Source organism: Olea europaea, unplaced genomic scaffold, assembly GCF_002742605.1.
Source record: "Olea europaea var. sylvestris unplaced genomic scaffold, O_europaea_v1 scaffold1187, whole genome shotgun sequence".
In the NCBI taxonomy this organism is placed as follows: Eukaryota; Viridiplantae; Streptophyta; class Magnoliopsida; order Lamiales; family Oleaceae; genus Olea; species Olea europaea.
Genome location: NW_019229281.1, coordinates 230,748 through 255,354, shown reverse-complemented (window position 1 = coordinate 255,354; position 24,607 = coordinate 230,748). Strand labels below are relative to the sequence as shown.

Genomic DNA, 24,607 nt, shown 5'->3' with positions numbered 1-24,607 from the left:
TTGTATAAAGTTATCACATGTAAAAGCTCTAGTAATAATGTGAATATACCAAAACCTCTACAGGCGAAGATGTTCAAGACAAGGAATTTGAAGCAAGCTCCAGAACAACAAACTTTAGCAACTGTTAGCCTACGTTCATCTCAGTTCTAAGTATACAGGAACTATCTGCTTCACCCACCTTCGTAGCATGTGCCGATCTTCTAGCTTCACTCAAAAGTAACGGTTTCTACGAGTGCGCCATAGATGTCCGAGGCTTTCCTTTGCTAGAATGCAAGTACTGGGAGACAAATAGTACTGCCATCACAATTATAAGGCAACCAACAAGTGTGCTAAAGAAGAGAGCGCCTGGTTGTCTAGTCTGAACGAAGCCATACACTCCATTTGAAGTCACGAGAATAACATCTGTCAGCCCGTCATTTGAGAAGTCATCACACACTAAGGCATGTGTAGGAGGAGCAGGAAGATCAAAACTTGTCAACAAACTTCCTCCGGGAGATAACACTACAGCTTCTTGGTCTCCAGCAGCGAGGATCAATTCTTGACTATCATGTACACGTAATGGGAATGCCTTTAGTGTGGGGACCACAGCACCAGCTTCCATCATCCCTGATGGGGATGGAGGGTTTGACCATGTAGCACCAGTCAAAAGCTGCCAATTCCATTCAGCATCATGTCCGTGCACGCCGGGAGAATATGATGTTACCTGAAACAGATTTATTACTTCCTATCAATTGTTCATCGATAACCAGCGAATTCTCATAATTATATGAGTCAGCTATATAGCGGGGTTGAAATTGAAAAAAAAAAAAAATCACTAGATAAAAGGAGAAATATTTTGGAACACCCGAAAAGATATGTTTTCTTGACTTGACTTCATCTCAAACAATACATGTCAGAACAAGGGAGCCTTCCATCAGTTTTAAGGTTCATTAGCAAGGAGCAGAAATGTGAGAAAAAGGAGAACCTAAAGGAGTTCTAGACAGCATACCTCGCCCCGACTTGTTAAAAAGACAACATCACCATGGCTTCCCTTACGATGCCTATGACCATCATTTCTTGCAACGAGAATGGGTGTTGCAACTTCTAATGAATTAACATCCAGATTTTGACTAAAGCTTCTAGAAAATTCTCCATGCTGGAACAAGTTAAAAGGGGAATAATGACATATAGAAGCATTGAAAAGCTGTTCTCGAACTGGCACACCAGATGTAGCAACAGCCCAACAGCGATGGAGCACTTCCATGGATCCACTTACTGTTTCAACACCATTTCTACCAACAACCTATAAAGGAAGGCATAGACTGTAATTTCATTAATAACATCAAAATTAATAATCAATTTAACACATTTGTTCTCTCCTCTTCGCAAATCTATGCACTGTTTCTACAGATTTTACTTCAACTGAACTTACTTTTTTTTATCTTTTAAATATCCTCACGAAAATGTGCTTGCCAGGTAATCATATCCAACCACCATGTATCACGTTATAGCTAGGAGAAACTCTGTACTAACAGACGGAAAGCTCTCCACTTGAAATGAGTGAATACCACTAAAAAGTTGAATTTTGACTTTTCCAGTATACAATGGCTATAAAACAGATAACATTTACCAATCCTTATTTTATTTCAAAATGCCATAATGCATAAAAGTGTCAAAAATTAAAAATAAAAGGCAATCAGGTGGTCACATTCTTGTTCTTCTAACATTTCTGTACACTAATGCTGCACTTGGATCCCAGATAACAGAGAGAAGTAAAAGGAGAAAGAATTCTCCTGAAAACTGATTTTCCCTGCAATTAGCCTCCTACCAATAAAAGTTAAATATATAAATTTTTATACTGTAGTTTAGCATCATAGAAAGTGAAAGAATAGACATTTAATAGCTGTAAGCATAGATGAACTCTGCCTGTTGCAGCACTTATCCCATTTTCTTTTATTTGGATCCAAACAAATAAAAATAAAATTCCTAGCATTTTCCTTGCTAAAATCGAAGATCCAAACAGAAGAGGTGCCAAGTGATTAAACCAGGTACTTTAGATATCAACCATCTAATCTATCTGAGTCATATAAAATCAGTATAATCAATGGTCTCTGGTTGCAAATTAAACATTATTTTTTAGTTATAACAAAAAGTAGTTACACCATAATAATATCTGATTTTGTTTAAGTCCCGTCCCAAAGTATAAGGTCGTGTGTATTGTCGTCAATAAAGAAAGTTCTATTAAGCTATAAATTTCAGATTACGATAATTTGAGAATAAGATGTCTTCAGTCCAAACAAGAGGAGAAGTACAATCATTTTTGACAAGTATAACTTTTCAAACACCTTGCATTGCAAAGAGGCTATCCCAAATTAAGCACCCAAACCCTTTTCCACAAACATGCCAAAACCACCTAATCCTATAGTAAATGTGAATGGTGAAAAAGTCAGGTATTCTATCCCCAGATACACCATGTTGATGTGAAAATTGCACATCTCAAAGTGAACCATTTTGCTCATCTAAATATCCAATATCTAGGTAAAACCATAAACCTTTTTTCCACGATACACCCTCATGAATGGATAACAAAGTCCAACCTATGATTTTTCTTAATAACTGATAGTTATGCATGGACTATATGATCTGGGGCCAAAAGTGTAAAGGAGATAATGGAAAAACATAAGAGCACATCAACACTACTTAAGGAAATTTATGCCAAGTTAACATTAAGTTATTAAATTAAAAATGAGAAAGACTTCAAAAGACAAAAACTAGTTTGAACCTCTACAATGGCTTAACCTCCAACAGTGTATAAATTTGGTAAAAAATGATTTTCCATATCTGAAAAGAAATACTAAGATTATTCGTAAAAAAGGGACCATTTTGATTGAAAGAAAACCTGATATGCTTCCTTGAGTGTAAAATGTATCAAGCTGATAGCCAGGATTTACATATTATGACATGAACAAAGTTAAAAATGGGGAAAGGCTTCACCTGGACATGATCTAGGACACCATCTCCATTAATATCAGCATGAAGACCACCTTCTTGAAGATGAAGCTGTCAAGTATATGCATCAAATATCTTGTTAGTTATTGGTAGAAAAATATGGCAAAGTACTAATCAAGCACAAAGCATTCAAAAAATATTTGAACTTAATTAACACATATTTCAGAGAATGTGTTTGTGAAGTGAATAAACTCTTAAGTTGGTCAAACATACTTTTTATCCACACATTTTTTAGCACCCACAACTACTACATACTTATTATCTGCGCATTCATTAGGACCCACAGCTAATATTCACTTAAATTTTAAACATGCACGACTGAAATACACTCAAAGTTGCTCCAATACATCACGAGTAAACCTGCATGGAATCCATCCTTGGAACAACTATTGTTATGATGACAAATTTCCTTAAATGTTCAGCATGGCATTGACCAGGATTCATATAGGCTGCAGCATCCTTAATACATAGACTAATATTAGAGAGTAAACCTTTCCGATCTTCAAAGAAGACTCATTGCGCTTTGCAGACATGATCATATTCTTATATTATCAGTTTAACTAATATAAAACCATATAAAAAAGTGTCATGCACAAAAGATCATTTCAACGGCTTCTATAATTGTGTCCTGTCGCATTATATTACAGAACTGAAGTATAGCATACTTTAGAGTTCTGAGGTTCACCTTACACAGAGTACGGCCAGAAGCCAAATGAACTGCTTCAATCCCTTCCCTTTGATGAGCAACAACAACATTTGGAACCCACCAGATCTGAGTGTAATTTGTTATGGTAGGTATATAAGGCAAATGCTGTAAACCACAAAAAGAAGATGATTGACAAAAGGTTGTAACAAGTGTCTATATTAGAAAATGAGAGCATAAGTGCATAACAATTATTAAAAGTTCAAATTCAATCAAGATATCATAGTAGCACTACAATAAAATTTCAACATGTGACTGATTAATATCCAGCATTTAGGATCAGCATTCGACCCAAGACTAAATTGAAATCTTACTACATTTAGTAAAAACTCTTAAAGTCCCAAATTAACTTCCATGTCTGGACAGAGCTACATTTTCTTCCATCATTAAGTTTTTTAACATGCATGAACGTGCTAAAAAGTAAATGGATACACGAAATTAGAGACTATAAGCTTCAGTTAAGCATGGTAACAAATCAAACTGAAGATTAGTTCGGCTGAAAATCTGTAAAACTTTTTCCAGTGCAGGGATTAACATGCCACTTGCACATGAATATTCAATTTTGCAGCCAATACATCCTACTTCCAGCAGACTAGTAAACAAATGGAAAGAGTCAAAAGAGGTTTATGTAATATCTTTTGTTTCAAACATAAGTCAAGAAGCGGCTCAACATATAAAAACTTTTGAAAAACAACTAAGAAATGTCGGGAATCTCACTTTCTTGGTCTTTCTAGATTTAGCAATATTAACTGCCTTCTCAATCACGTTTGAAACTTTTTTTGCTCCATCCTTTCCAGGAGTATACTTCTCTTCGGGCTTGTGGAAATGGAAATTAGTGGTCTTGCCAGGTAGTTTCTTTAGTGATTTTCTTTTGTGCCGCCTGAAGTGTGCCAGATTTAACAAAGTGTCTTCACGACGATCCTGGTAAAAAATAATGATTACAGCTCAAATCAAGATCACCAACAGTGACTATCTAATGTTTGATGCTAAGATATGAAGGGATTAATGGCACCATACTTACCCAGTGGTGAGGCATGACACCCAAAATTGATTCTCTAAATTCCCTGCATTCAAACTATGGTTCGAATCATTTTAGTGAACTCATTTGAGAAGAATGAAACAAAGGAGCAATAACAAAATATAGTACACATCCCCAATATTAGGATGTTAAGAAGCGTATAGAGAAGAAAAGAAGAAGAAGCATATAGTGAAGCAATAAAAACTACTTCAAATTTTTTTTTTTTTTTTTTTTTGGGGGGTGGGGGGTGTGGAAGAGAGAGAGAGAGAGAGCAAAATATTGAATTTTAGGAATAAATATGTAAGAATTTCATAGAAATGTGCCTAGATAACATTTCTTTTGGTGTTGCATTCTCTATTTGAATACATCAATCAACAAAAATCCATTATTGCATGTTTAGTGCACAGTATTAAATAGGACTCTATATAATATAATAAAAGAGGTTTTAAATCCTACATCCAATAATATATGCCATTAATAAATAATGGTTGTGCAGTATCAAGTGGCTTTCAAGTTGCATATTACATCATTCCAGATTTCAACTATAACCGCATCGGAAATTCTCGCTGGCTCAAAATATCGTAATTCAATATCTTGCTCAGATTCATCTCCTCATGAAATGCCTGAGACAGTGGCACAAATAATGGACAGCAGAAGGGCAGCCAGCCTTTTAGGAAGAGTTGGACCAAAAAGAGGCTATTGTTGCCAGTGTGATCTATCTCTAAAAAATAACGAAAGTACAGTTCGAAGCTAGATTTTCATAATACTAGGATAATGAAATTATTCTCTCTCCATCTCTTCTACCCTTGAGCTTTGATATTCCCAGCAATCAAACCTTCGAATCCTTTTCTTTTACCTAGAAAAAATCACACTACGACCCTACCCTTGATGACCTCAATCCAAGCTACCTGAATCCCAATGAGACTCAAAAAGTTACCAATTGTTTGAAGCCCCAAATTAATATCCCTTTTTTCACTATCCCATTTAGATAAGCCAACGTCTCCATTACAAGCTTGACACCAAAATTTTATTCTTCTTTTTCTTGAAAGAGGACAAACTGTTTAGCGCGTTACTAACGAAAATCAAGTTATCCACACAATTTAGGAATAAAATATAGGAAAAAACATTATCTTTTGTGGCTTATCCTAAGTAACTTAATCCTTTTCTTGGGAAATACATTTTGATCCATTTTTACCAAGTCGTACACCAAAAAGAAGTCAAAGTACCAAGAATAGCTTCATCTGAAAATTCAGTAAACACCAAAAGACTAAAGTTATAATACAGCTTTGAGCTTACTTCTCCAGGATGGCGACTGTTCAATGCATGAACATCAAGCTTATAATTGTGCTGTGGTATCAATTGTGATGCATCTGATGACTGAGATTCAGTATTCTGCAAGATCAGAAGGTTCAAACCAGCACAGAGAGACAAACACATTCAAAAACGGAAAGAAAAGTCTAAATAAAATAAGGAAAAAAGGGTCTGCTTTTATATATAAATATGATCTTAGATTAGACGGCTAGTACCCCGACCATATTTCCATCCAACACAAGTGGACTTGTGTATAACTACTTATCGTACAAAAAAATATATATATATACGGATTAGATTGACAAATAAAATGGAAAGACAGAATTTTAATATGCATTTGTGCATTCAAAAACCAAGTTTATACAGTGAAGACGGGAACATTTTTCTATGAAATGGATGCAGTTCTGTAACACATAAAAAAGATTTTTATGAAAATATAAGTAAAATAATAATGTTAAAAGTAGGTTTGGAAAGCATCCCAATCTAGAAGTTATTGCATAAAACATAAAAGATGACTCCAATCTTGTCGAACCTTTCGAAGATGAGAAAAGACATCACTGGGAGAAAGTAAACCTTACAAACACAGATCTAAACTAACCTCATTCTTTCTGCTCCAACGAAGTTCGCCAGTTTTACCCGCAAAAGCATAAAAAGCAAAATGGCGTAAATCTATAGTTCCTGCATTTTCAGATGGCTTGAAGGAAGGCATATAACATATGTGAGTATTTCCATGCAAAATGGTGATGATGCTATGTAATATTTAGATTTTTAGATATACAAAATCTCAATGAACGAAAAAAAAATTCCTTAAGAATTTTACATTTTCCTTCAATTCAACTCAATAAAACATCTCAGTGTATGTTTCGGTTATCTTGACTTCTGATCTGCAATCAGCTCAACATCATCTTACTTATTGCGGCATTCACAAGTCTATAAACCATGATAACAAAGAATCTATTCATTTGCTTCCTATAGGTTCTATGTTACTTCAAATGCATGTTCGTTAAGGGAGCTAAAGAAGCTTGAAACTTCATCAGGTGCTGGAAAGATTCTGACATCCAACTCCCTTGTAGGAAAAATTTCTACATCCAACTCTTACCATTTTTTAAATGATTTCCTGAAATTTTGCTTCTGTATTTCCCATTTATCTTATGACTACATGAAGCATGCTCACATTTTTTCTAGTGGGTTAAGGACTAGAAGTGACAACATGGTGTCAAAGCCGGAGTGTTGGTGTTCAGCACACATCGAAGCGTAAATGCCACGTGGCATTACATTTTATTCAGCACTGGACACGTTACTAACATGCCAGCAACAGAACACCACCATGGAAAATCCAAATAACTGAAATAGAAAAGATCAAAAAAATTCCTTAAGAATTTTACTTTCTCCTTCAACTCAACTCAACAAAACTTCTAGCCATGTGTTTCAGGGTCATTATCTTGAGTTCTGATCTGCAATCTGTTCAATATCATCCTACGATTGTGGCATTCACAAGTCTATAAACCATGATTTAAAGAATCTCGTCGTTTGCTTCCTGTAGGTTCTATGTTAATTTCAAAGGCATGTTCATTAAGGGAACTAAAGAAGCTTGAAGCTTCATCAGGGCAACAATGCGATCCCTGTAGAAAATTTAGAAGAGAAATAGGCAGACCGATGTAAACATGGCCTGATGTGCATGTAAAATATTTTTATTTCGTTGGACCTCTCAATAGAAGTAGCATAGATCAGACAAGACTAAAAAAGAATGTAGATAACCTAGAACCTCACTTAGTTTGTTATTTCTTCATAAAGGGAAAGGCGACTATGGGTGGTATAAGATATTCTGTATAGACCTAAGAAACCTTTGACTCACACAAACAACTCTATTCCAGTATAACTAAAAAGAGAGAGAGAGATTGACCAAATTGAGATGACTTGATATCATTGCAAAAGATTTTCCTTGATGGAATCTTTCAACAGATTTGAATCTGAATGCAATAAAACAGGGGAAATGTATTCGCATAAACCCAAGTTTATTGAGAAGAAAGCTTAACCAGTTGTTGTTCATCACTAATTCAATGTTACAGAACTTTTGGTCATTTCATAAAGGGATAATTGCAACAGTGGTCCCAAACCTTTCTTTTTTAGCAAATTTTACTCAACCTTCATTTTGTGTCATCCACAGTCCCAAACCTTTCATTTTGTAGCAGCACAAGGACAAATGGATGGGATTGATCACTAGTTGACCAAAAAAATTGAACTTTGACCAATTTTGACCAAATTGAAAAAGGTAAAATTGTATACTTACATTTTTCCAAACCATTAGAACATTTAAACTAAAAACAAAAATAAAAATAGAAATTTGCCCCCCACCCCGCCTACGTCACCCCCATCCCATTTTCATCTTCTTCTCCTCATAGGCAATGGAGACTACGCCACCAAAAAATAATCAATTAATTTCTTCTATCTAACAATAATTTATCAATTACCTTTCTCTCAAGTTTTGTACTAGAACTCATTTGACAACTAATTCCGCTCGTAATTATGCCAATTTCATATTCGTTTCTTCCTCTTTCTTTTCTTTCTAGTTACACATGTATAATGCCACATTATTTCACCAAATAGAATTGAAATGTCTGCATGTGTTTGTGTTTAAACCTGAACGGAAAGTTGGAGCTGTTGGGAGGCAAATTGATCTCTTTCTGGTGCCAATTTAGAGAAATTAGTGCGTCTATTTGAGTGAGTGTGTGTGTGTGAAAGAAAGTAATGCCCGTTTACTTTGAGATGGTAGACTTTGGATATTAAAGCGAGTTGGAGCTGAAATTATTAGAGCTTGAGTAGGTCCATTTCTACAAATTCTGCAGCAATTGTTTGAACCAAAATGAAAAAATCTACCATTGAGAGGTTGCTTTTTATTCATACATGTTCGCTTGAGTCTATGTTAAAACAAGGTTCGCATGATGCCCCAACGAAATCCACCGGCTTCGATTTAGGAGATTGGACTGGAGCTCATTGGACACCACTAATTCCATCAATGGCGTAGCCTCAACTAATGACGAGGAGGAGACGAAAATGAAGGCAAGGTGGGGTGGGGCACAACATTTTTTTTTTTTTTTAGTTTAATTGTTTTAATGGTTAATAAATGAGAAAATGTAAATATACCATGTTATTCTTTTCAATTTGGTCAAAATTGGTCAAAATTCACTTTTTCTGATCAACTAATAGTCAAACCATTTGTCCTAGTGCTGCAGCAAAACAAAAGGTTTAGAGCTGTGGGTGGCACAAAGTAAAGGTTAAGATAAAGTATACGAAAAACAGAAAGGTTTGGGACCGATCTCGCAATTATCCCTTTCACAAATGAATGCATGGATATTCTGATTTTTCTATGTAAAAGCATCTCCCTGTTAACATACAATTTTTTTAATAAAATGCTGAGCAAAAAAGATTATTTGAACAAGAACATGAACATTTATGCAAAGATCAATATGATATTTGATAAAAGGTAGGACTCTTAATATAAACAATTACAATGCATAAGGAATAGCCATTATAAAGTCAACTTCAAAAACAAACTTATGAAATTTGGGAAGAATTCTAAATGTTAAAAGAAGAAAGATCATCATTAACACCCATTCTAATAAATTTCATTTTAACATGAGAACGCTTAAGCATGATCTTCTAATGGTACCTCTTTCAGGGGGTTCTCATCCCCGCTTAATGGGACGGGGAATGGAGTCCCCACCCCGAACATGCACCACCACCATTCCTAGATTTTTGTGTTAGCTTCCTAATGCCTTTGACTGGACTATTTATGTAAAAACTATATCAGTAAGACCAAATAACTAAAAATAGTAAACATAAATCAAATCAAATGCTAATCAAGGTCCCAAGTAGGCTTCACAGTAGATTTTCACTCCAAACAAAAGCTTGAGTGGTAGAAGCATCTTCGCCACACCCACAACAGAGTATTTCACTCTCTCTTCATCAATGAACTTATATTTCAACTTATTAAAGAAGTCCAATTGCTTGCCACTGTCAGTCAAATTAAGCATGCAGCCACACCTCCATAATGTTGTATATTATTGGTCAACACATAAAAGTATATATAAACATGATTTCTTATTATGCCCATGTTTCAGCCACATTATAGGAAAAAAATGCATTATTCATGTCAAATCAATGAGAAATGTGTGGTTAAAAAATAAAGAAAAATTTTAGATTTATGTGTAATATTATTTTATTGAAGAATATGTGGTTGAAATGATATCAAATCACTGTTAAAAAATATATTTTTTTGAAAATAATGTGGCTCAAACAAACCCTATATATCTTAATAAGGTAGTAAGCATTTATTTTCACTTCAGATCTCTAAACCTGAAACTTGGCGTTTGTAACATTGATGAAATTCAAACATAAAAATATTTTATAGTAAGGATAAATATAAAAACTAAAAAGGGAACTATGAAGTGATAAAAGACAGTTTAGAAAAGGACATAATTTGGTTTTTCGTCTATCGTCGTAATTAGCAACAAATTGAAAACCTATAAAAAAGGATCGTTATTTCTTTTAATTTGTACGTCAATACAAAGTAAAACCAATACTAAAAGAAGCAATTAAGAAGAAAGGAAGAAGAAAATAAACATCGAGGGAAAAGTGCAGGAAGAGGGGAGAGGGAGAGATACATCAACAACTAATTTTGGGTAAGAGTAACGGAGAGCAACTAAATGGGAGAACAAAATAAAAGCCAGAAAAGCATTACCATAGTAGAGTAAAAACTAAAGAATGTGTACTATAGTATCAACAAGATAAATACGCATACTTACTTCCTTCTCAGTAGCACTTCTTCTATGCTCCTCAGCACTTTTCTCAGCCATCTCAATCTCCTCAAAAGGATCTATATGCATCTGAAAAATACAGAATAATTCTTTAAGAGTGTTCTAGTTTTGATAAAGTATGTTTAAACAACATGATCTGTAACACATTACATCATCTCTACAGAAAAAATTGTAGTATTGAGAAATCAGCAAGCAACTTCAATGTGATAAATTAAACCAATGAAAGAATGTAAAACAACATGCACCATCAGAACATCAATAACATCAGCATAACAAGAGAAATGTAGGGAAAGTGTAAGAATACTGGAAAAGAAACAGAGACTAATTATAATCATGTCAGCCAAAGAGAAAGGAAGAAAGATTACTTCAACAAAGTTCACGAGATGTTAAAGTATCAATACATAAAATGACAAAAAATGACTAAGACCTAAAATACTAGACCTTAACATACCAAATGACTTGTCAGTTTCTCTGGAGAATCTAACATGATATTCAGTTGGCAAGCTTCAGACTTCAATAAATGTACACATTGATTGACATAAATCTTACAGGTGGAATCAAAAATCCCATTCTATCTAAGAAAATTCCTCTTCAGGAAAACACTTAGCCTCCATTTGGGAAGAATTTATAAATAGATAGAGAATAGTGATGTATAGGAGGATAGTCCTCATGGATCCATTGAAATGTGGGGGTGAAAATGAAGTTAGACTGTTTATAAAATTTGCCAAATGGAGGCTTAATATTATTCAAAAACATTTGGCTAAGGAAAACATCAATTTATTCTAATAGCTCCTCAACTCAAGAAGCAATGACACGAACACTTGACATGGACACAACACAACAAGGACACATTGACAAGTGATTTTTCAAAAGTCCGACAGACATGTCAAGAACGGATTGATTTGAATCATATAAATGAAAATATGTTTGTTAATTATTTATTTTTAAAGAAAAATTATTCATCTTAGGGCATGCGTTTGATTACTATAGAATTTCTATAGAAAGAAAAAAAATTTTAGACAATTGAATTATCTATAACTTATTTATATGAAAATTATTAATTAGATGTATTCGATTTGTTTATTTTTCAACCTAGAAAATATTATACTTGTCCATTTTTTATTGGTGGGTATTACGTGGAAAATAAAAACCACCGTCCCTAAAGAAATGTTTTCCTTATTTTTGAGGAAAATATGAATACATAACTAATAGTTGAAAAATATTTTCAATGAAAAATAGTGTCAATTAAACACCAAAAAAGAAATAATTTATGTGGAAAAATTATATTTTCCATGAAAAATAAAGGCAATCAAACACATTCTTAATGTAGAATGCTATATAAGAAATTGATGAAAATAAAAAAAAAAAAATAGTCATCTCAAATACCAACCCAAAAGAATAAATAAATAAAAAATAAAAAATCAGTTGCTAATAAATTGTTGGTTCGTAGTATTAAAACTGTAACCTTTCGTTTCTAGTGTTAAACGTGTTTCAATTGTATAAGGATCTACTTTAGGTATCAATTGTATTCTTTCCCATTGGCCAGCTTCACCTACCCTTCCAAGCCAGCCTTTTCTCTTCCACTATTCTTCATTCATGGAGCAAGGCCTTGTAGACATTATGTGGTCAGACAATAAAAAGGCCCCATCTGTCTTCTACTCTCCATCATCTCGTCTCAAACAGTGCTTTAGAAATCACTATTCAGGTTAGTTTACATTTTTAATCTTTTCTGTTTCAGTTTTTTGGATTTTCCATGTTGGTGTTCTGTTGCTGGCACATTAGTAACGAGTCTAGTGCTGAATAAAATGAAATGCCACGTGGCATGTACACTTCAACGTGTGCTGAACACCAACATTCCGGCTCCAACTCCATGTTGGCACTTCTAGTCCTCAACCAACTTGAAGAAAATGTGAGCATACTTCAAGTAGCCATAAGATAAACAGGGAAATACTAACGCAAAATCTCAGGAAACCAATTCGAAAATGGTAAGAGGAAGTTGGAAGTCAGAATCTTTCTAGCACCTAAACAACAGAACAAATTAAAATTCAACCCGATCGCAAAGTCTCTCGCAGAGTTTCAAGAACTCTAAATCAGGTAACATAATTAAAAGTTCCACATGGTTTATAGTCATTTATGATATTTATTCTGCTGCCATTTTATGATATACTTCAGATCACTACATCTTTGAAGGCAACAAAAGAGAGGAAAATGTGAATACCCTTACTAAAAACATATTTTTTTCCTGTTTGATAAAGTATGGTGAGGAAGGATAAGTCACATACATGTGGCTGCATCTCCATTCTCCCACCAACAATCACCAAGCCAGTATCTCCATGCTTTAGTGTATAATTACTAATGGAGATAGCAATTTCCCTGTGATGAGCATTGTGAGGAAAATCCTTCTGTTAAAGAGCAAAAGGGATTAGTAAACAAACACTAGTCAGAAGCTTGGTATCATAAGTATTAACCCACACACACATGTAAAATTATGTGGTAAAAAAGATTCTTAATAAAATACCAATCCACACATACCTGTAAATTTACATCCCACAGTTTCTTTAGGTTGTGATCAAAACACATGACAGACCAACCTGACGTAACCACAACTAAAACCTGTTTTCGTGGTTCTCTTTTATTGTAATTGCGGTCAATAACTCCAGTGGCCATTGCAACAGCACGTCTACCTGTTGCTATACGGAGTTTGTCAGGCAAGAGTGACACCTCTGCCAGAACACGTGCATCACTGAACCCTTCATCCACGCGCCTCATGTGAGGATTCAAAACCTAATATTGTTACAAATATGCAATCAGAACTTTAGAAAGGAAAGCTGATAGTTGTACTAAAAGAACAAACAACGTTACTGTATAAAAGCTGAATTGAACTTTCCTACTCTTCTTCTACTATATTACAGCATGATTTCAGTCTAGATATTAAGAGAGGAGTTGGAAAAACTAAAGAGATGGATAAACCTAAAACTTGCAAGTTCTTTTAAAATTCATAACTTCTACATCTGCAGAGAGGCTCCCAAAGCATTTCCATTTTAAATCAAATTCAGATATTCCTTTTTTTTATCAAATATAGATATTCCTTTAGCCATATGAATGGGTAAGACTCACTTTAATTAAAGAAAACAAATGAAATGATCAACCTTTCATGAATATGACTACAAAGTAGGCACTGCAGTAATACTTGTTCTGCTGTTCATTCTATATTATTGGCTAAATGAAAATGAACATAATATGAATTGCCCCTTAATACCTGCCTCTTTCCAAACAAACAGCAAAGATAGGAAAAAAATTAAACAATTTAACAAGAAATTAGTAGCAAGGCTTAAAATGAGGATAATACTGGACTAGTAGTCTCAACTATTATTTCAAGTTACCTGGATTTTTGCATCATTGGTAGCCACAAGAACCTCCTTTCTCCCATCCCCATTGAGATCAGCCACAATAGGCGGTGGGAGACGCTCGGCCTCATATTTTATTGGATAATCATCAGTGAGATGTAACCATGCCTCTCTGAACGAAAAATCACCCTCGTGCTGGATTTCATCAATTAGCAATCGTTTACCCACATATAAATACATTCACAAAAATAGAATGAAAATCACCCAGCGCGTAATCAAAATAACAAAAATCTAAAAAAGATAGAAAGTTAACTAGCAGGATTTATGGGTATTCTGCAAATGAGTAACCATATGCCCCTTCGAACGAAAAATCAGCATCAATGCTAGATTTTATCAATTACCAAGTATATACCTTCATACAACTATGTATAGAAAATGAGAACGAAATAACCCAATTAGCCATCAAACTAATGAGAATTTAAAAAAATAAAATAACTAGTAGGGTTTATGGTTAGTTTCCATATGGTTTGAGAATTCATGTATATACCTGAAGAGAGAAGAAAATGGCGAAAGCGGAGAGAATCAGAATCGCTAAATCTCGCTTCCTCATCTTACTATTTTCAACTTTTTTGAGCTTTTTTTCTTTTGTGATAGCAATTAATTACAGTATTTGAAGAATCAATAGCAGAGTCGAGTCAATTATATAATCTTCGATCTACGACTTGACTTCAGCTTCCAGAAAGGAAATTGCTCTGGCGAATTCAACTAATCATCTAATTTTGAAAATGGATTAATTTCTATGGAGTTTTAAAATTTCTATGGAGAATTCAACTAATCATCAAATTAGCCGCTGGCCCATTATTCCAGTTAAATTATAATTTATTTTCCCCCTTTTTCTAATACTCATTATATTAGACATAGATAATAAAAAAAAATCTTTCTTTTTTAATCACACATTCTTTAAAAAAGTACTAAACCTCACATTATAACGTGAAATAATCATAATCAAACATGTGCTTATATTGGCAAACAAAGTTTTGAATTGTGAATTTTTAGAAAATGTATTTGTAAATTGTAAAAAATGTATATCTTTGTTTACGCATCATTCTTTAAAAAACTTTTTTTTTTTTCGAAACCGTTTTCAGTAATACGATTTCTTAATATAACAACTTTACAAGTAACACAATATTTTTTTGATACTTTTTAACTACATATTTTTTCAAAAAATCACTATTACAAAATTTATTCTACTCAGAATGAGGCTTAAACATAATGATAGTTGTTTTTAATTTTATTCAAGTTTAAATTGAAAAAATAGACATACGATTGACCATCAAAATCCTAAAGTTAAAAAGCCTCAATTTAAATACAATGGGCATGCAGCACCAAGGAAAAACATATCATTGCATCTAAACAGAAATACGTGGGTAGCATAGTAATAGTTGAGCATAAAATGATCTTATAATCGAAGTTAATATTAAATTTAATAATATTGAAACATATTATAAAATGGGAAATTCGGTCAAATAGCCAAATCACCCTAAGATGATCATTTCATGGTATTGAGAAGGAATTAAATCAGATGGTTTTCTTTGCCAAGGGACAAATGGCATTTGACCAACATTAAAACAAAATAAAATTAAAATTAAAATGTTTTAATTGGTAAAATGACAAGTTGCCCTTCAATTTGTATCAAAATATACACCCAACTTATTTCATTTCACCTTGTTTTTTTTCCTTCATTTTCATTGTGAAACCCTATTCCTTTTTTTTTTTTTCGAAACCGTTTTCAGTAATACGATTTCTTAATATAACAACTTTACAAGTAACACAATATTTTTTTGATACTTTTTAACTACATATTTTTTCAAAAAATCACTATTACAAAATTTATTCTACTCAGAATGAGGCTTAAACATAATGATAGTTGTTTTTAATTTTTATTCAAGTTTAAATTGAAAAAATAGACATACGATGACCCATCAAAATCCTAAAGTTAAAAAGCCTCAATTTAAATACAATGGGCATGCAGCACCAAGGAAAAACATATCATTGCATCTAAACAGAAATACGTGGGTAGCATAGTAATAGTTGAGCATAAAATGATCTTATAATCGAAGTTAATATTAAATTTAATAATATTGAAACATATTATAAAATGGGAAATTCGGTCAAATAGCCAAATCACCCTAAGATGATCATTTCATGGTATTGAGAAGGAATTAAATCAGATGGTTTTCTTTGCCAAGGGACAAATGGCATTTGACCAACATTAAAACAAAATAAAATTAAAATTAAAATGTTTTAATTGGTAAAATGACAAGTTGCCCTTCAATTTGTATCAAAATATACACCCAACTTATTTCATTTCACCTTGTTTTTTTTCCTTCATTTTCATTGTAAAACCCTATTCCCCAAATTTGAATTCTAACATCGTCTTATTCACCTTAGTTTTCAATACATTTCAGGATTACAAAAAAAATTTCTTTAATTCAAGTTTATTTCGCGTTATTTCATCTCTCTTTGGTACAAGTTAGTACAACAACAAAAAAGGTAATTTTTTTTGTTAATTTCTTCATTTTGAAATGTGATTTTTTGTGTTTCCATTGGTGTAGATTTAGAATGGAAAAGTGTAAATAGGGCTTCTTCTTTTCTTTTTTCTTTTTTTTTTTTTTTATGATTTTCATAGTTTAGTTGTATATTTAGTTTAGTTTTATTTTAGTTTGAGATTTTGAAGATGATGGGTTAAAAAGAAATTCATTTATTAGCATTGTTATAAATGAAAATTGTGATATAAAAATTTGATTTTTATTTGATATGCCTTGCGACTTAGAGAGCTATACTCTAGGTAATTTGATTTAAGTAATTTAGTACTTTCTAGTAAAATTCTTTGTATTATGTTTTACTGTATTTCATGATTTCCTTTCGGTATCATTATTGAACTTTACATTTATTGATTTCAAAATTTCTAGACAAAAATGTAGCCTATAATGTGCTCTAATGGTTATAGATTGAATGACATTTATTAAAATGGCATTATTATAAAGCAATACAACAACTAGTATTTATCCTTTTGACATAATTTTTGCATGTGTTGCTATGTGAATCCTTATCTATAAATGACCCTATTTGGTTTAACTAAAAATCAGATTTTTAATAAATTTCAATAAAAGTTAATTAAATGGGTGCTTGAAAAATTCATAAAAGTTGTGAATTCTATAAAATGTGTGGTAGAAAATGAGTTTTAAAAAATGAAAAATAGATGACAATTATGTTTTTACCATTTTTAATACAATAGCCTTATATATAGAATGTACCGTGACCTACTAATCAGTGTATATACGTTGACAACTTGAAAGATTGTGCATCACCTTAGCTTTATTTAATCATTTTATTCTTTAGTTGTGTAATTATTGTCTCATTATGCTTACATTGATTATTACTTGATTTCACTTTGATTGTTGTGTTGTTCCGAGAAAGAGAACTAGCACCAAGATCATTTAAGAGTAGAAACACACATATTTTGATTGCGACAAATGTAGCAGCTTGAGGTCTTGATATTACTTATGTTGCTTACATGATCACATATAAAAAGAGAGGTCAAAGTTCTCCTACATTGGATTAGACGTGTAGGTTATGTTTTTCTCTAGGGCAAAACAACCTCTCGATCTACTTATACCAGATTAGACGTGCAGGTTGTCCCAGGAAAAAGTGATTGGCAACCATCAGCTGATATGATCCAGGAAATTAATCAAAAGGTACCCATTAGTTGATTCGGTTAGCAAGTCGAGTTCCTTATTTAGTTAAATATGGGCATGGTGGTGCGCATTTTGATGATCATGATTTTAAAAGAGATAACTTTTATAATTGGAGTGGGGAAAGCATAGACTATTAATAGAGATAGTGGTGGAAATGATGACAATTATAGCGGTAGGAAATATGGTTCTAGGGTGACCAGAGCTTAGGATTAGTATTTTACATTACCCCTCAAAATTATTTTGTTTCAAGGTATATAAGTTTTATATTAGAATCCTAGAATTTTGATGTTTTGGACAATGCAAAAATAATAATAAAAATAAAAAAAATGAAGGAAGGATGCTACATTTGAAAATGTGCATATAGGATGGCTTTATTCTTTAAGATGGATTTTTTCTGTTGTACATGTTTGCCATAGTTGAATATTGATGTGTATCTTTACAGTGTTATATCTCAAGAAAATGACACAAGCATTATTGGACTTATAAGCCTTCATGAGAACGACACAAGTCACATTACATGAATTATAAGCTTTGTACCGTTATTGGTAATAAGTGTGTGTGAAAACGGAAAAATTGTCGTTGCTAGACTAATAATTGTCCATGAGAATGGAACAAGTATCGTTACAGGACTTATAAGCTTCCATGGAAACGACACAAGTGTCGTTATTGAGTTGATAAGCCCATGAAAACGACTTAAGTGTCGTTACTGACTATAAGTGCCCCAGTATAATCTATATCATTTTAATTGTTCTGTACCACATGGTCAACTTTTATGTCTTACATACGTTAGAGGGTCTATTGCTTAAGATTGTTGTGTTGAAAATAAATCAAAATATAATAGAAAATAACAAAACGGCACAAGTGCCTTTATTAAGATGGCCTTGTGTCGCTATGTTTGTAAACACAAATATGAATAGCCACGTCTTATCCATACCTCGAACCAATATATTGAAATCAGTTACTTTTTAAGATGGACATGACATATACAAAAGTTGATAAATATGCTCATTACTTAATCCATATGAATCAGTAGGAAAATTTATGCTTTCACCAACTCAATAATATATAATTTATTTCATTTTAACTGTTATTTATCATATAGCCAACATTTATGTCTTAGATATATTAGGGGGTCCACTCCTTTAAGGTCGTTGTGCTGAAAAAATACACAAGAAAATTACAGAACGGCAAATGCTGTTATTGATATGAGAACGTTTATTAGAATGGGATAACATCTTTATGTTTGTAAATAGGTGTTAATGAGAATAACACTCATGTCGTTATTGACATGAGAACGTATATTAGAATGATACAATTGTCGCTATGTTTCTAAATATAATTGTCATGAGAACGGCACTTATGTCCTTATTGAGATAAAAAGTTCTACAAATGCTATTGACAAGATGAAAAGGTCATTGAGAACAACATCAATACCACTATTGAGATTAGAGAATGACACTAGTGACATTACCAAAATACGCATTTGTCTATGATAACGACACTTGTGCTAGGTAGCCACGACTCATTCATGCCCCTAAAACTAATAAGTTGATAACTCATTTCAGTAAGAACATGTTATTTACAAAAGTTGAGAGGTGCTCATTAGTTATATTTCGTGACGAACCAATATAATAACTTGTGATTTCACCAACTCGGTATCATATAATTTATGTTAATAAAACAATTCTTCTCGTATGATCAACCTTTCTGACTTTGTTAAGTTAGAGAATCCAATGACACATCAATGTCCAAAACATAAGTATAAATAGCCATGATCCATCAATGCCTGAAAATTGACAAATTGAACTCATTTCGGTTACAATATGGACATGTTGTTTACAAAAGTTGAGAGATATGCTCATTGGTTATATTTTCTGATGAATCAATACAATGACTTGTGCTTCCACCAACTCGATATCATATCAGTTCAACCATTTTTGTCACATAATCAACTTTTCTTGCTATTTTAAATCAGGGGATTCAATACTTGAGATCATTGCATTGAAAAAGAAGAAAAATATTAGAGAAATCAACAGAACGACACAAACAACACTTGTACCGTTCTGTCTATAAACACAAGTATAAAAATCCACGACTAATCCACGCCTCAAAAGCCAATAAGTTGTTTTTAATATGAACATGTCATTTACAAAAGTTAAGAGATGTGCTCATTAGTTATATTTATTAATGAATTAATACAATGACTTATGATTTCACTAACTCAATATCATATAATCTATATTAATTCAACTGTAGATTGTCATGTGATCAACATTTTTAACTTATTTAGGTTGGGAGATCCAATGCTTGAAGTCGTTGCATTTGGAAAAGAAGCAAAATATTGAAGAAATAAAAAATACAAGTATAAATAGCCACGATCCATCCATGCCCCGAAAATCAATAAGTTATACTCATTTCAATTTTATTATGGAAATACCATTTACAAAAGTTGACAGATGTGTTTATTAGTTATATTTTCTAACAAATCATTATAATAACTCGTAATTCCACCAATTCGAAATTATATAATTTATGTCAGTTCAATCGATCTTTGTCACATGATCAACCTTTCTAACTTTTTTAAAGTTAGGAGATCCAGTACTTAAGGTTGTTGCATTAAAAAGAAGCAAAGTATTAGAGAAACCAACAGAACGGTACAAGTGTCATTATTGATAATAAAACAACATTTGTTATAATGACACTTGTGTCGTTGTATTATAAATATGAGTATAAGTAGTCACGATCCATCCGTGTCTCGATAGTCAATAAGATGAATCATTTGAGTTGCAAGATAGACATACCATTTACAATATTTGAGAAATATGCTTATTACTTAATCAACATAAAAATAAAAGAACAGCACAAGGTGTAAACACATATAAATAAATGATACCATGTAGATTTTGTCATTGATTGTTATTAAATCAATAATATGTGGTTTTTGTACATTATTTATATATTTTCTAGATAAAATAATCAAAATGACAATAGTAATATTTTATTATTAAAAAAAATTAGTATGTTTGTCGTTATGGCTTCATCGATTTTAAGACAATGACAAAATCAATCATTCCAGGGTTAAGAGACATTATCTCAATTTCATATGATATTAAATCTACGTTAACTAGTCCTTGCACTTTTGTCGTACAACTCTATATATGAAATGTTAGTTGAAACATAAAGAATATCCACATTTTCTTCACTATTCCCTACATAACTCCATGTCCATTTGCCTTTTTCAATCTTCTTAAACTTGACAAAATAGTATATCTATACTCATATCATTTCTACGAAATCGATAGTTGCAAGTTAAAAAAAAAAAAAGCTAAATAATTTACTCAAGTATATATTTAAGTAATATGAAAATAAATATCATATATAAATTATCAAAGCAACCACATTGTATTATCAATAACAAACAGAACATAACTTATACTGGTTGTATTGTCTTTTTAAATGGAAGACAATAGTTACAATGTCGTTCTACCCTACATATAACAACTGGAATGCAATTATCATCTAATAGTTGCAGACAACACAAAAATATACCAAATACGAAAATAAAACTAACTAAAATATCATTTTATATTACATTCAATAATAAAACTACCAATATACATGAAATTTTAAAATGTGCCATTCTTTTTTCTTCAAATATAGTAGAAATTTCAATATAGATAATATAGAATCTAAATTCTTGTTCAAATACTCAAAAGATGTCCAAAATAGGTGAAAAATATAATGAATAACAAGATTTTAGGATAGTAAGCACAATAATGAGAAAACATGGGCGATATGATTTTGGAGATGAATTGATGAATTTAATGGCATTGACAGAGGTGTTAGGTCTTTTCCAATTGTGAGAGAATTTTGGAAATTTGATTTTATTTGTTATTTATATTTTATAATAGGCCATTTGACCAACAAAAATTGGAAGAATGTTATTTAATCAAATTCATTGTTTGATTGGGTTATTCAATAAACTCTCCTTTATAAAATTAAGAGTAATAGAGCAAGAAAAGAACAAAAATCATTGAGTTAAAATTCAAGTTTGTATTTCATTATAAAAATGACGCTCATACATATGGTTTTAATGAAAGTTATAATCTAAATAAAATATACAGTTTTCAAGTATTCTTATCTAAAAATCTTGATAACACTAAATAGTTATCAATAATTATATCATAATTTTATAACACTCATGATTTGATGACTATTTGTATAATAAGTGCCTAGTCAAAAATCATGTTTGTTAGAAATTTAGTGAGACGAAAAAATTTAAATAAAGAGAAAAAGTGTTTTGCCTTACCAACAAGGCTCAAATTAATATCTAACCGGAATCCTGTGCAAAATCCTGTCAAAAGCTGAGTAAAAAATAATGAACCATCTTGGTAAAATGTGGCAAAGCTACCGGGATTTTCGAAGTCGGCTCATGAGAAGAAGCACTACTATCCGAGGTCTACGTATAACAACCTGAACATACTATCCGATGCCCTTCTACCGAAGCTCCTTAGCCTCTAAAGGTTTCAGATCAAAGAGGATTCTCAAGAAGATCCTTTATGTAAATATCTAGTAAAAATGACTAACGTAACAACCTACAGCCAAAATAAGTCAAATCCTGTTAGTTTAATGATCGAGGTTGCTTTCGCAAACTATAGGACTCCTCCATTTTAGGTATTCAAATGCAGCTTAAGGCAAGTGAATAATAAGACGTTTGTGGTAAGACAACCCAGCAGGTAAGATGAAGCCACATGTGCTTCATGCAACGATCATGGCTTCAAGTGTAATATTATAAATACCATTTTCTTGTAACATTTGAGGGTGATGTAACTCCCGATATCATAATGTACACAACTATCCTTCCCAATCCAGAGTTTACATTTACATATGTAAAATATAACTTTCTATAACATTGTTGCCGTGTTCGGTTAACCCCGTTGCTCGAACATCTTATTGGCTTGTGTTTCAAAGAACAATCTTTTTTACGCATGGCAACCCATGGGTCCAAATGGGACCCTAGTTTCTATTGGCTCATTTTTAGGCGTCAACAGATTGGCAATGTCTGTGGAAAATGAAAGTTTAACCACAAATATTTATTGAAAAATGTTTACCTAAGAGTTGTGAAGGTTATTTCCGTTTGAAGAAAATGATTTGTTCTTGAAATAAAGCAAGCAGATGCCCCAAGAAAAGAATACTAGCTTCAGTGTCAAGCTATTCGGGAATAAAGCACGGCGAGTTTTGAAAACGAAGACACGGTGTTCGCTGAGAAAGTGCAAACCGCAAGTGCATGAGTCGCGTTCAAGTAATAAAGCGAACTTTTTGAGTCCAAATTATCGATCCCCGATGAATGTATACTTTTGATTACATAACTCTAATTAATTTAATTTTAACAATAAAAAGAAACACACAATAAATATTTGGTTTTGGAAAATAACTAAGAGCTTGTTTGATAGACTTTAAGAGGCAATTAAAATAAATTTTTGACCGTTATTTCACTATTCCAGTCGTCATTTTTGAATTCTTGTCTCACAGGTAGGACCTACTTTATCTCTAACGATCAAAAAATCAATTATCAAAATTCCTACCAGAAAAGCACTAAAAGTTTACAAAATAAAGAAATATAATAATCTTGAAAAATTCGGAGGAAAGCGTGGTTGAGATTCATGGTTTCGCTTAACCGTTCCTTAATTAATTTCTTTACAAGCTAATTAATAATTACTCATTTACGATGCTAGACCGAATTTCTCAAATTTAGTTAATTACCTCCCTTGAGCGATATTAACTATAATTAAGTGGTTTAACCTGCAATTAGGGATGTTAATTGGGCTCGCAGGCTCGGCCAGCCCATGGCTTGGCCTGAAAAAAGTCTGAACTAGCTCGAGTCGAGCCCTTGTAAGGTAGCAGCTTGGTTGCCCTAGTTGCCTTAAATAAGGCAGTTGCTTGGCTACCTTGCCGTATAAATATATATCAAAAAATGAAAGAAAGAAAAAAAATCGAGTTGGTCTGGGCTCAAGCGTGGCTTGCTAAGGCTTGAGCCGAAAGCTCAAGTAGAGCCTTTTTTTTTTTGCCGAGCTTTTGTTCGGCTCGGCTCGAGCTCAAAAAAAGCCCGTTTGATTTTACTCGAACCAAGCGCGAGCCTTGAATTTAGCTCGACTCGTTGATATCCCTACCTGCTATATCTCTATGTCGCTTAAAATCAAACAATCGCATTAAATCTTTGTGAAAATAGCTTAATAGGTCACCAAAGATTAGAGATATATATCTATCCTTTATAAAAACCTCAAGTTTCTACTATTTGATCTAAAATGCAGAATATTCTTTCGAACGATATACAAATCGGTATACACAATCATTCATTGAACATATAAACGAGAATACAATAATAACAATAGTAAAAACACATGAAAAATAAATAACTTAATATTAAAGAGCAAATATTAAAATTAATTAAAAGTTAGGTTAAATTACTACCATAAATCCCTACACAAGAAATTAGTCCATATTATATATATATATATATGATAACAAAGGAACAAAGGAGTATTCAGCCAATAGTTTACAAGTTTGGCAAAATAATAAAGAAAATACAAGATTAAAGATAAAACCCTTTTTGTTGGATATTTCTTGAGTTAAGTTCCTCAAATCTTCTTCACATTTTCTTTGAT

At 32.4% G+C, this 24,607-nt stretch overlaps 1 protein-coding gene across 2 annotated transcripts; it reads right to left on the bottom strand.

The window, feature by feature from the left end:
- Positions 1–177: 177 nt before the first annotated feature.
- LOC111373976 lies at positions 178–15,020 on the bottom strand. Of its 2 annotated transcripts, XM_022996575.1 has the most exons (13): positions 14,732–15,019; positions 14,221–14,379; positions 13,370–13,621; positions 13,120–13,239; positions 10,826–10,906; positions 6,619–6,714; positions 6,006–6,101; positions 4,713–4,766; positions 4,409–4,612; positions 3,674–3,799; positions 2,974–3,039; positions 989–1,282; positions 178–703 (listed from the first exon to the last, which is right to left on the bottom strand). In XM_022996575.1, exons 1-13 carry the CDS (start codon positions 14,792–14,794, stop codon positions 227–229), a joined length of 2,088 nt encoding a protein of 695 aa, XP_022852343.1. In that variant the 5' UTR covers positions 14,795–15,019; the 3' UTR covers positions 178–226. The 2 variants fall into 2 exon arrangements, with proteins under 2 accessions (XP_022852343.1, XP_022852345.1); XM_022996577.1 differs by lacking the exon at positions 6,619–6,714 and having other exon boundaries at positions 14,732–15,020.
- Positions 15,021–24,607: the final 9,587 nt, after the last annotated feature.

Excerpts from the sequence above, each read along its gene's own strand:
- LOC111373976 (XM_022996575.1), bottom strand. The coding sequence starts at position 14,794 with ATGAGGAAGCGAGATTTAGCGATTCTGATTCTCTCCGCTTTCGCCATT. Across the intron at positions 6,715-10,825 it reads GAAGTGCTACTGAGAAGGAA|CCATCTGAAAATGCAGGAAC; the intron begins GTAAGTATGCGT and ends CCTTCCTTCAAG. Across the intron at positions 3,800-4,408 it reads AATCTAGAAAGACCAAGAAA|CATTTGCCTTATATACCTAC; the intron begins GTGAGATTCCCG and ends TGTGGTTTACAG.